This window comes from Homalodisca vitripennis, chromosome 6 (genome assembly GCF_021130785.1).
Source record: "Homalodisca vitripennis isolate AUS2020 chromosome 6, UT_GWSS_2.1, whole genome shotgun sequence".
Lineage (NCBI taxonomy): Eukaryota > Metazoa > Arthropoda > Insecta > Hemiptera > Cicadellidae > Homalodisca > Homalodisca vitripennis.
The window spans coordinates 122971271-122985367 of NC_060212.1; the positions used below are offsets into that span (position 1 = coordinate 122971271).

The 14097-nt window shown below is 33.3% G+C and overlaps 2 protein-coding genes across 2 annotated transcripts in view; one reads left to right on the plus strand and one right to left on the minus strand.

Moving 5' to 3' along the window:
- Positions 1-365: 365 nt before the first annotated feature.
- On the minus strand, positions 366-10443 carry LOC124364895 (F-box/SPRY domain-containing protein 1). Its single transcript, XM_046820701.1, has 4 exons — positions 9832-10443; positions 4639-4729; positions 2219-2365; positions 366-1507 (listed from the first exon to the last, which is right to left on the minus strand). Exons 1-3 carry the CDS (start codon positions 10411-10413, stop codon positions 2271-2273), a joined length of 768 nt encoding a protein of 255 aa, XP_046676657.1. The 5' UTR covers positions 10414-10443; the 3' UTR covers positions 366-1507; positions 2219-2270.
- Positions 10444-10570: 127 nt separating this feature from the next.
- LOC124364894 (transcription factor Dp-2) overlaps positions 10571-14097 on the plus strand; it is a 48185-nt gene continuing 44658 nt past the window's right edge. The window contains exon 1 of the mRNA XM_046820699.1: positions 10571-10958. Coding sequence (XP_046676655.1) covers positions 10910-10958 — 49 coding nt within the window. The 5' untranslated portion in view covers positions 10571-10909. The remainder of the gene's footprint in view (positions 10959-14097) is intronic.

Sequence of the window (14097 nt, forward strand, 5' to 3'; positions counted from 1 at the left end):
GGAGTGTGGTATTCAGGGTGATTGAATGCAAGTTGAATGAATGTGTGTGTTTCTTGTTATAGTATTGTAAATATATATAAAGTTACATTAATTATTGATGCTTGTTTTTTTTAACCTAAGATTTATTTAATAAATAACGTAAATAGATTTATTTTTAGTTGTAAATGTATATATATTTCTTGCGTTCGTGTGTATGAGACTGAACTCTCATTATAATATTCAACGAACAGAACTCTAAGTCTGTTTGTAGAGTGTACACTGTACATTTAAGGCTTACACTATCTATGAAACACACGTCTTTTTAAAATACTATTTTCACCAAAAAATAAGAGTTCAATCTTGTCTGGAGACCCCATTTCGGCATCAGAATAAAACATAAAAACACCGCTTGTATCGCGGCTACTACCGCTCTGCTGCCTAGAGAGTATCACTTGTACAGTGACCGAGGCCTCAGACGATCATTTGGTTGACTTTAATTGTTCAATACATTGTTAAGTGTTTGGGAGGAGGAGGCTTGCCGTGACTCAGGAGTAGAACTAACCAAGATAAACTCCACTTCACTAGTGGAGGCAACCTTTGTTTTTGAGATTTTCCCGGTTCTACAGGAAGATTCCTCACTATTACCTGGTCTGTTAAATTCCCAGCTTATCCCCAGTTTCTTGGTCGGGTGCCCACCCTGAATAATATATTTAACACAGTTCAACTGTCAACATGCTGATTCAACTGAAAAACAGTGATATAAGGAATGTTTTATGAGTAGGGAACAAGTAATTACATTATATTACAAGGTAACAACACCAAAGATGAAAACTGTTAATAGAGGTCCTGATAGTAGTGAAAGCCTGCAGCTCAAAGCGATTATCATGGATGATAATGTACTAAATATAGAACAATTCGAATAAGTTTCAGAGAGCTTTTAGGTCACAGCAAATAGCAGAGAACACAACAAAAACTACAATTTGACATGCTGTGATTGAACATAGAGAGAATGCTATAATCTGACGGGCAATGACTGTACACCAATGCTTGCATGGCTAACACACAGACACTGGCCATACCAACACAACATAAACAATTTATCGGCAAGAAGTTGCACAACATGCCTGTACTTCTCTATGGACTAGTTACATGAGTACGAATGAGATTTACTATATAGTTGAGATATAACACTGGTAGGCCTAAACATTACCAAAATGACTTCATGGTTAGTAAAAATGTATAAATATCCTGTTTATATTACTCATAATTATTTAGGATTGTTTTCTCTCTACAGAATGATTAATGTTCCAACAAATACCATAGTAATTTAGTACTTGTTATTTTGACACAATGCTTCTTCAAAAGTGAAAAAATAGAACAAATCTATTTGACTGTATGGACTAAGCATCTCCTTGACAACTATAGTACTGTACAAAACCTTGACAACTATAGTACTGTACAAAAGGCAGTGACGTAACTGCATGTGGCTGGCTGATAGGTGACGCAATCAGATCCTTCCACTGCAACCCTAAACAAACAATATAATTAAAGTTCATTCCTACTGCTGGAACTTTTATAATATTAATGGATTATGAATTTACCTTCCTGACCTTAGTTTTTCCTAAAATTGATCCAAATTACGGAACATCAGAAGGTAACATGATCCATTAATATTTTTATTACAGAGTATGTTTTGCAACTCTTGTTGGAATTTTTTTGGTTAAAACAATTTTTTTACCTCAAGTTACACCATATAAATTATGAATGAGTAGTAATGGTCCTCCTTCTTTGATGTAAATTTTTGGCTTTTAAAATGAACTTTTTTCTGTTTCAAGCTTCTTGTTGTTTAGCATGTAAAGCATTGATTATAAATATAAAACTACTGAAAAATATTGGTATTTTGCTTGTAATGTTCAAATTGATAATACATTTTATTTATGCAGTAGGACCATATGTTATTAACCTATATCATTTGCATTCATTTAATTATTTGTCATAAAAGTCTGAAACACCCTGCATATTAAACAATTAATACTAATGTAATCACTTAGGTTATATAAGTTTATATTGAATGTGGCTTAATTTAAACAAGTACACATACTGGCTAACCCAGTGAGCGTACACATGTCAATAATACGAAATGGATCAAAACAGTTTATAAAGATAACTTGAAACAAAACTTCCGATACTTTTCATAAGCCATAAGAATTATAATGTGACAGACAATAGTAGCACCAACCTTTTCAGGGGAAATGATGGAAAACAGGTTTGAGGTGTACAGTTCTCCTGTGTTAGCCATCTAGTGGTGGTCCGAGGTACACCATAGAGACCTCTGTGTTCCCATAGACAGCTGACACTGACGGGTACAGTCTCTTGTCCGGTAGCCCTGCAACAGTGTATAACTTCAGTAAATACATGACCAAACCTCAGACAAATCAACATCTAATGAAATCACGAGGTCCTACATTAAAATCTCAATCTATGAGGGCTAACCAGAAAGTAGATTAGGTTTTTTGATATAAACAAAAAACAAACAAGAAACAAAATTTAATATATACTTTAGAAAGTGACACTAAAATACTATTTTTTTCAACATACAAATTTAGGCATTTATCACAGAGGTGAACTAGTTTTGAAATTTCTAAGAGTTATCAACCGGTGCTGCCTGAGTAGTCTACCCTCCCGCAGTTCCACGTCGTCATCAAAGGGCTGCTTCCAAGCGAAGTCTTCTTTGTTGGAGACAGGTGGTAGTCGCTGGGTGCAAGGTCTGGACTGTAAGGCGGATGTGGAAACACCTCCCACTTAAAAGCATCCCGGACTTCTAGAGTCCGATTTGCTGTATGTGGTCGGGCGTTGTGCAAAAACAAAATTTTTGTACTTTATTTTCTCTGCGCTTGTTTTGTATTGCTCTTCTTAACTTTTGCAAAGTTCTACAATACCTCGCAGAATTTATGGTTATGCCATGTTCTAAGAAATCAACAAGAAGTCCTTTCCAGTTCCAAAAAGATGATGCTATAATTTTCCATGCTGACAATGTTTACATGGATTGCCTTGGTTTTTTGGAGAAGTATGTGTGCCCCTACTCCATAGACTGTAATTTGGTTTTGTAATTAACATGTTTTACCCAAGTGTCATCTCCTGTACAGATTCGATTGAGCTAGTTGTACAGATTTTTAGCTAGTCAAACTTTAGTAGTTTTAGATGTTTAAAAATAATATTAACCATGCATTGTTATTTAAATATTTTAAACCTATTTTAAAGTTTATGGAAATAGAATAATGAGTGAAAGCAGAGTAAGGCAGTGATGTATTGACTTTAAAAATATATCATCATCATAAAATAAATGTTCTTAGCGGTGAAAATGTTGAAAATCAATGACAAAGTTCATGAAAATCGCTGTTTCACAATGACCTAACTCTCCCATTTCCCACAAATTTCACGAAGTTTAATACATAAATATCATATAGGGAAGCTTGGATACCATAACTTTGTGCCAGGTGGCTTCCAAAAATCGTTAAGGAACATCACAAAAAACAAAAACTTGCTGCATCGTTAACTTTCCTTGATGAATACGACAAACATAGTAATGATCTGTCGATCGTATTATTAGTGGTGATGAAACATGGGTGAAGCATGTCAGTTGTGAAACAAAAATGCAGTCTATGGAATGGGAGCACACACATTCTCAAAAAAAGCCAAGAAAATGTCTCCTAACTCTGTTAGCAAGAAAGATTATTGCAACCCTTTATTGAGTTGCTGAGGGTGTGATTCTGGTTAATTTCCTTGAACGGGGATCAACAATCAAGACTGAGAGGTACAGTGAAACAATGTCTAAGCTAAGGCGAATAATACAAAACAAGTATAGGGAAATATTGAGCTCAAAAGTTTTGTGTTTCCACGACAATGCATGTCCCCATACAGCCAATTGTACACGACAAGTCTTGGACGATTTCAATTTGGAAGTGTTTGATCATCCACCTTATAGCTCAAATCTGGCACCAAGCGACTACCACCTCTTTTCAGCCAAGACCTGGCTCGCAATGCAGCACTTCGATAGTGACGCTGAACTTCACGCTGGCGTTAATCAGTGATCAAGATCTCAGGTGGCAAATTTCTACAAAGCTGGAATCAAAAAACGTGTGTCATGTTATGACAAATATCTCAATTTGAATTTACAGGAATAGCCACAAGAGTGTAGCCTTTAAACGTATATAATAAAATGTTCCTATTTCAGTTGGTAAATTTTTATTTCTAAACGTCTGTTACTTTCTGGATAGCCCTCATGTTAACCTTAGGCTGTTTTAATCAACACTGATACAAACCCCAGATTCCGTTTAACCTGAAATAAAAAATATCCACCCAACAAAATCTTTTTGAGGATGAAAAATTATTATAGAATTCATACAAAAATAAACAAACAATTTAAAAACACATTCTATACCAATATTGTAAAATATACAATTAAAGTTAAACAAAGTAAGAAAAATAACATTGCTGTACAACATTTAATAAATCGAAGAAAAATGTTAAAATAATAAAGCAAAATGTAATAAATAACTTTTAGTGAATTATCATTTTGAATGTCCTAAGCGTTAATGACAAGAAAACCATTGTTATTGAGAATTGACAATTAGATTTTATCAGATCTTGTTTACTTACCTCTGAATGCCACGCCTAAAAATTCATAATTTTTTTCAAAAGACAGAGTATTATCGTCACAGTCCAATATAACTCGGATCCGTTCTCCAACCTGCAATAATAAGAATAAATTTAAGATTAACTTATAGATTGCTTTTCTAAGCGAGGAACAAATTTTAACAAAATGGTAAATGTACTCACCTTTATACATTAATATATTAGAATAAAAAATATAGATTGAATAGGTTGCAATTATTTTTGGCCACGTTAGCCTATTTTTAGCCATTGAAAGTGTCTAAGTCTTGCACGTAAATTATAACTAACTTTGTGAGCTTCTTTTTTATGGAATCAAACCCAATAATTTACTAGCTCAGATAGAATTATAAGCTTTTGTTGTTTTACTATTCATATGAATCCTTTATGTGAGTATTATGAAGTAGGCTAATCTTATCTTAACTATAATTGTATACATATATAGAAAATTTTATACTTAATACTGAAAATGGAAATCACATTTTTCATTGCTTTTGGATAAAATGGCTTTGTATTAAGCCAATTAGAAAAAATAGCAAGGATGTTCAGTACCAACTAGTTAAAAAGGTGTTAAAATTGAAGAACAGAATATTGAGAACCTAGTCAGAATAAAATTTCTTTTCAAGATTAATTTATTTCTATTACAAAGTAACAAATGTCAAATATATTGGTACTTTGGGATTATACCGACCACACCAGTATGAAGAACACAAAAATATAAATTTATAGAAACAAACATGATAGAACGAAAAAAACAACTCTGTAATTACAAAATTAAAACTTACAAGCATTTCCAGGTATTGTGATCGGTATTGTTGTCGCTGTTATCTTTCTCGAGAATCCCGATTACGGCAGGCCGCGCGGCATCACATGATTATTTAAGTTTTTTGCACGCTACATGATTGCCTTTCCATTATAATTCAATTTATATTTCTGATCAGCCCCTCTAGAATTTGATATTTTACTGATAGGTACTATCTCGAGGGATGCTTTCTTTTGTTGACATCAGCGCAGGCTTCGGAAAGCTATTCGGCTGCCGAAGCCCGCGCTGATGGCCGGAGGCACTCGCATTTTGGGTGGCGGAGTGTGATCAAGACTAAAAACAAGTTTTGAGTGTTTTTTTTCAATAAAGAGTTTAGTTTTTGTTTGGTAATGTTTGTTTTTGTTGAATTGTTGTGTTTGGAGAAATGTAGGGTAAAACACGGAAGTACAACAAAGCGACGCACCAGCTGAACGGGCGGCGAGACTCTGAAATCACGTTATCTACTAGACCGCTCGACTTTGACCTCTGTCTGAGGATGGGGAGGGGTTTGCGATAAGATAATTCCTGTTTTATATTGACAAAATATTGTTCTACGCTAATCTAGTAATCAGTAGAAGAAAAATATTAACCCTTTGAGTGCCACGGCATATTTTCCCAAGTCATACGCATAAATTGCCGGAGCATTTCCTTCTGTTTTGCAAGCGTGTGTGGAAAAACTATATTAAAAAAACTATTCAACCGATTTGAATAATTTTTTTTTTAGTTTGTGTGTTATAAAACGAGGTATTTTTTCCATATAATATTATAATTTTATTTTTATTTACACAAAAAGAATATAGGTTACAACAAAAAACTAAAAAATGAAAAAAAAATAAATTTCAAGTTTGAACTAAAATTTTATTTATACAATATTTTTAAAAATTTTTTTTAGCTATACCATATGAAAGAGCATGAAAAACTGAACAAAAATCATGCATAATATGGTGTGTTACAATAATATTTAACCAGATACTGCAATATATACAAAATACAACAAAAAGCAATTCTTGTTCAAGTTTGTCAAAAGTTTTGAAACAATAATATTATAACTATCCTACTTCACTCAATGAAGTAAGACGACTGTAAAATACTAATTATATAAAAAGTATATAAAAATATACACAGGCCTACAATATAACCTTACTTCACCTAAAATCAATAGTTTGATTGGAACTTGCGTTTTACTTCATCACCAATCCAACAATAAAATATACGTCACTAAACACGAAAAAAGAAGTTTATAAATGCATTGTAAGTTTTACTGAACACAATTGCAGAATAGTAATAACAACAGTTTTCAGCATAAACACACGAAACTAGCACAATGTTAACACACAACAAACGAAACTGTGTAGTTAATGGCAACAAGTAGCAGCTGACCAACTATTGCGTCATCTGTTTTTTTTTCTGATGGCAAATAACTACAAGGGGGCGGTGAACAATAAAAATCAATCACAATCGATTGTTCGAAACTTGTAGATTGCCGTGAAATAAGTTATTTGTCAAAACAAAAATGAATTATATGTGATATTAATTAAATACAAATCGTCTACTGGGTAGATGCCGGCAATTTATGCACATTTAACAACATCTACTATGTAGACGCTGCGGCACTCAAAGGGTTAAATAACGATTCATGTCTGGATGTGGTCGGTATAATCCCAAAGTACCAATATATTAAATTATATTTGAAGATTATTACAACATTTTTAACAAAACATTTATGGTATTTATAATTTTGAGAAAAGTACTCTCATAGTCAAGCCTGTGCTTGGGTACGAACAATAAAAATAACTTGGGTTAACCTGAATTAAGGATCAGGTTTTTAGCTATCATATATTATATGAGGAGTAGGTTTCAGATTCTGCTCTTTTTCTGTTACCTACCTGGTTTGCCTTAGTTGACAATTCTTTTTCTGTTACCTACCTGAACACAATAACAACCTCTATTGCCTTCCCACCCAAACCTGTAAGCCAATATAACAAAATAGATCCTTATCAGTCAAACCATAAAAGAATGCATAACATTTGGAAAGCTAAGTTATAAACAGTATAATGTAAACATAAAATAAAGATTTTTTTCTAAAATAATTGAATTATGGAAACTTCAAATAACATATTTTAGAATATTAGATCTGGAAGCGTTACCTGAAATATATAAAGGGGTCAAAATAATCATTTGTAGCTCTGGCCAATAATTTTATATTTTTAACAATTTATAAAAGTTATGGTTATGTTTAATTACATTTTTATTATAATTGTAGAAAGTTAAGGTCAAGTAAGTAGGAATTATTTTCATAAGTACTTTTATCCACAATGATAGCACTTAACTTATACCATTACAAAGTAATAGCAAGCTATAAAATTAAGGAAATTTACAATATTTGTGCTTTTTACAGCAAGTCTTTCTTAGGTTGCATTGATAGCCAGAGGCATTCATGTTTACCTGATATGAACTATTCTTAAGTAAGTCTAAACATAAACAAACAAGTGGTTTTTTTAGGCTGAAAACCCTATTTAACATTCTTCTTTTTATGCGAAGACGCATGTCATGCTGTTAACAACAGTCAATATGAGGTTAACTCACGACCAGACCAAAATCATGTCACACACCGCAGATATAATTAATTGCCACGATACATGAGAGAAGTAGTATCGCTACAACTTGTACCGCTTTTAAAATTATACATAACTTTATTGTTTATCTTCACCCCTTTAACTCTTCAGCTGGAACACATTAAGACCTTGGGCGATTTAGACCTTGAAAGGTACACAATATTGGCAATTTGCAATTAAATGTTTTAATTTTAACCCTGTAAAATTAGATAATGAACAAAGCAAAAAGGTATTACTTATAATTAAGAGTAAGATATATCAACACAAAAATAAATTCATGATTCCTCCTGAAGTTTAACCCTCTAACTAGAAAATGACTAGACTACTAACTAGTCAAGTATCTTTAGTTAAGATAAGCGGACCTGGTTTTTTAATATCAATATTGACAAATGATATTATTTAATTGTAACTTTTGATATAACTAACTGATACTGATCTTTGAACAGCAACTAAGTAGTATCAACTATAACCACTTTTTCATATAATAAACGTATTTTCTTTTATAGATAATAACAGACAGTCGAAAGCTTGTAAAGGACACTGAAACGAAGTTTAAAAAGTGGCATATCAGCCGACCTGCTTGCATATCATCTCTGTAAGTATTTGTGCAGAAGAGAAGTACGGTTTTCTAGAGAAATTGCTTCAAAAACTTCTCGAAAATGGTTAATTGTTGCTACACAGGAGACAATGGCTACAGTAGGCTTATAATAAGAGGCCACCACCAAAATAGATCATTTTATGATTATCTAAACTATATAAACAGAAATGTTGACACGAATTACATTATATAAAAAACTATCTATGTTGCATATTTATAAAATGTAACAAACAAAACAGTTTAACATTTAGTTACTTTTTTACTATTTTTAAGGATAGTAGCCTATAGCCTACTACGATTTTATTGTGGTAGCCTCTTATTATACTGCAGTCGAGACAACGGTATCAATTTACAAAATCGTGACCATGGAAAGGTATGTTAATTTTTTTTTCCTGAAAACTACAATTTTTCCTGAAAACAATAGTGAAGAAAAAATTCGTCGGCAACGAAAATCAAAGGAGTTACGATTTTTTGAAATCCTCTGAAAACTCTGTTTTTGACAGTACCTCTGGCAATTTTACTGAAATGATGACGTTAATCCTGTCAACGATGCCTGCCCGCTGCGCAGTGCTGCGCACTGCTTGCTCTTTTAGAAAAAAAATTAACTCGAGCTTGCAAAAGTCGAATCCCAGATCACGTGATGCCCCTGATCCTTAACCCTCCAAGTGTTGTTCGACAAAATTTTGTCGGTTTATTTTCCATCCTTAATGCAATAATGGCCGAAAGGCATCAATATAATACAATGATATACTTTCCCCCCAGTTTATATGCACCTGTGATAATAATACTTGGCTATAAATGCCCAACCCATGAAAAAAAGTCCATTTTTCATGGTCACGGTATTGTAAATAAATACCGAGACAACATATAAATAATTATATATTGCCTATTATAAATGTTTTTTGTTGTTATCATTAGAGCTCATTTATTATTTATAAGATTATTACTACTATATTAGTTATTTTAATTTACAATATGACTGTGATTATGGCTATACATGTATTGATATGATAGCCTATATAAACGAGTATTCAATAGCCTAAATGAATATTAAGTATCGATAATGGTACTAATCGATATAAAAACCACGGTCTGCTTATCGTACTCTATTCTACTACTACTGACCTAGTTATTTTTTTACTTGACTTATAGGCCTAGAAACTTACCTGGTATTTTGGTGCATTGTTGAGGAGTGGATAATTTCCCTGGGAGTCTCCATTATGAAGAAGGTGATTATCAACCAAGTTCCAGCCCCAACTCTGATCATCTGATCCTAGTAGAGCAACATAACCATGGCACTGTAACGGAGCCTCTTTAGTAGCAATACCTATAACAGCAACTGTTCCTAAAGGCCCTTCCCATATCACCTCCCAGGCGTGTCTTCCATGTCGAAATCCAATTTTTCCTCTCGATGCATCCGTACTTTGAGCAACCGGGTTTCTGTGTAAAGTGAACCCATTAGGTTTAATATAAACATTTCTTGAACAGTCGTTTGGATTCCACGCATGATAAAATGCTCTTAATTTAGCCTTGTATGTTGGAACAGAGGAGAGCAAGTCGGATTTGAGTGCTTCCTCTGCTAATTTTCTAATACAATGTAACCGCCACACATCATTATTATCGTCATTTAAAAATCTATACCAGTTTTTACACACTAAAGAACAATTTCGTAGATCGTGAAGGTCAAGATAAGAAAATATCACTTCCAAAACATTGTCTGGCAGCGTAGCTGCGATCTCGTCGACCATTTTGCCGGCATTAAGAACAAGGAACGAGCCGAAGAAACCCTACACCCAATCAAAGAACTTTGATTTAACGCGATCACCTGTTTCCGGTTTCGTTCCTCTGTTCCAATGAAAGGAATATTGGGCCCACGTGATTGTATAAGCCCACCAATCAGCTGTTCTACATTAAGCCCGCCGCTCAGCTTGGATTATCGTTTTGTTGGTTATAAATTGGGTGAAACAAGTAACTAGATTTCATACGCACATTTTAAGCATCTTGTTCTTTAGTATTAAACTGGAATTATGATTTTATATAGATGTATGCTTGTAATGCACCGTTCTGTATGTATTTATTCTGTACAACTTATTTAAAATGTTCCGTTGTAGTGTTTTCGTCGCCATTTTGACTGGCCAACTTGAGGAGGACTCTATACATGCTCCGATAAATTTAATATTTTAGTAGGTTTATAGATCAGTGATAAATGTGAAAGTTCGGTAACACATTCATTAATACTGAGGGATGGCTCAGCAAAGTAACACAATAGATTTGATCATTCAGGATGCGAATGGTAAGTAATTGAAATCTGGATTTTTATTGAAAGAGGGGTGGTAATGGGGGCCAGTGGACAGTACACGATCATTGTAGTGGGGAGAGAGGGGTTCACGCCAGATGTACTGTTTTGGCGGGATTCGGTTGTGTTGCTTCTGTCAACATTTATCTCTTATTATTAAATATTTGATTTGGTGGTCCCTCACCTGGCAAAGCATAGTTAGGAATATCATCTTATACTACCCTTTTTTAAACCTTGATGAATATACACTTTACTAAATTAAATATTATACCCTCCCTAACCTTTAGTATAATTTTACCAAATTATTTATTTCCAGAAATTTATACTGATCATGAGAGATTTTAGGATGCTATACATGACAAAATTAACATTAGAATTCATCAATGATACTAAATACATGCTAACCATAACAGTATTATATATAGAGTTCAAAGCTTTAAGGGCAGAGTATTATAAACAGATCCAGATTTTATTTCCCTTGGTGTAATCATCAATACCTACTTCTTATATGGAAAAACAGAAAACTATCAATCAATATCAATGTATTTGAAATAAAAATAGTAGTTGTCAGAAAAATGAAGGAGAGGAGTTACCAGGGAGTCTGGAGAATGAGGAGTATTGTAACCAGTTGGTCTAAGAACATATCCAAGGAAGTTTTGAACAAAGTATACAACAAAAGTTTATGATGTTATACTGTAAATCACTACGTAGAGTGCCTACTTAAATTTTAATTGAGTGCTGATTGTGTCATTTTCGAAAAAGGACACTCCTTTGAATTTTTGCAAAGTTTTATTAGGTAGGGTACAATAAGCGGACCCGGTTTTTTATATTGAATTTGGCAAACGATATTACTTAATCATAACCATCGATATAATCAATCGATACTGATTAATTATTTTGAACTATTAACTTAAATAATCTATATCAACAGCCTGCTGTAAACACTAAAATAAAACACATAGGATAGTATTTCAATTTTACATTGAAGTAATAATTCTGTTTATTAAAAATGGCAATCAATTTTAGAAAACTACGACGTTGCTTTTTCGTGGCTTCAACATGTTGGACTCGTACCGAAAAACCCATTATATGAAATTTGTGGGAAAGAAGCAACTGTAACTGTGAGAGGAGTAAATATGGTCGTCTTCAGTTTTCCTAATTTTAGTTATAATAATTTGATCACTATAGTCCTCAATAACAATCACAAGTTTTCAATATATGAATTTAAGGTACTTTGGGATTATACCGACCACACCAGTATGAAGAACACAAAAATAGAAATTTATAGAAACAAACATGATAGAACGAAAAAACAACTCTTCAATTACAAAATTACAAACTTACAAGCATTTCCAGGTATTGTGATCGGTATTGTTGTCGCTGTTATCTTATCTTTCTCGAGAATCCTGATTACGGCAGGCCGCGCGGCATCACGTGATTTGCACGGTACATCATTGCCTTTCCATTACAATTCAATTTATATTTCTGATTAGCCCCTCTAGAATTTGATATTTTACTGATAGGTACTATCTCGAGGGATGTTTTTCTTTCGTCGACATCAGCGCGGGGCAGCACCGAAGGTGCTGCCGAAGCCCGCGCTGATGGCCGGAGGCACTCGCATTTTGGGTGGCGGAATGTGATTTTTAATAAAAAGTTTAGTTTGGTAAATGTTTTGTTTTTGTTGAATTTTTGTGTTTGGAGAAATGTAGAGGTAAAACACGGAAGTACAACAAAGCGATGCACCAGCTGAACGGGCGGCGAGACTCTGCAATCACGTTATCTACTAGACGCTCGACTTTGACCTCTGTCTGAGGATGGGGAGGTGTTTGCGATAAGACAATTCCTGTTTTATATTGACGAAATATTGTTCTACGCTAATCTAGTAATCAGTAGAAACGAAATGTGAAATAACGATTCATGTCTGGGTGTGGTCGGTATAATCCCAAAGTACCGAATTTAATATTTACAGTGATCAAACAAATTATTATAATTAAAATTATGAAAACTGAAGACGATCATATTTGCTCCTCTCACAGTTACAGTTGTTTCTTTCCCACAAATTTCACATAATGGGTTATTCAGTATGAGTCCAACATGCTGAAGCCTCTAAAAACATGTCATATCTTTCAAAGCAATGTCGTGTAGTTTTCTAAAATTGACTGCCATTTTTAATAATAAATATTACTTATGTTAAATTGAAATTACTGTACGTGTATTATTTGAAAGTGTTTACAGCTGTTGATATAGATTTTTCAAAGTTAATTGTTCAAAATAATTAATCAGTATCGATTGATTACGTCGATGGTTGTGATTAAGTAATATCATTTGCCAATTTCGATATAAAAAACCGGGTCCGCTTATCATACCCTACCCATAAATTACCATAACAAGAAGAATTTTGTACATTACAGTTTTAAAAACATAAATTTAACACTAATGTTACAAAACCAACTGTGGCCTAGACTTCGATATTAAAGAAACCTTACAATATTTATAACTTGCTTACCTTGATATCAATGAGTAACCACTTTTGTGAAATGGAGGAAAGAATTCTCCCCATGGGTTACCAGGATCCAAACCCAAATGTTGAAGCCACTCAACCAAATCTCGTCACTTGTAAGAAATATCTCACATATTTTCCTCATATTCATCACCATTTTCAGTCTGAAAATATTAGTTATACCATGCTTTTTATTGTTTACATTAAATAACGTATAACTAATAAGTTGAAATCATATGTTAAGTTAAATAAAGTGTACAGTAATATTGAATTATTCCTTCAGGTAAAAACATCAAACCATTTGACAAAAACAATCGAATTACGAGTGTAAGCCCCTTATTAAAGTCTACCCAAGTCTTTCTTACTATGGACCTAGAAAACTACATTATTAGAAAGAACAGACTTTATTTGATGTGCTGTGAAAATTACATGTCATTATGATGATCAATTCTTGTTTTCTGCCTCCCAAAAGAAAGCGATGTTGGTGAGAAGGAGGCCACTTCATCTCTATTTACTAAGTTTTTATTATGCTCTATAAGTAGGTAAATATAAAGTGCTCATGTGATCTGAGCACTTGTAAAGGGTATCTTTAACTTTGGTACTACTTGTAACATATTTATGATAACCTAATCTAAA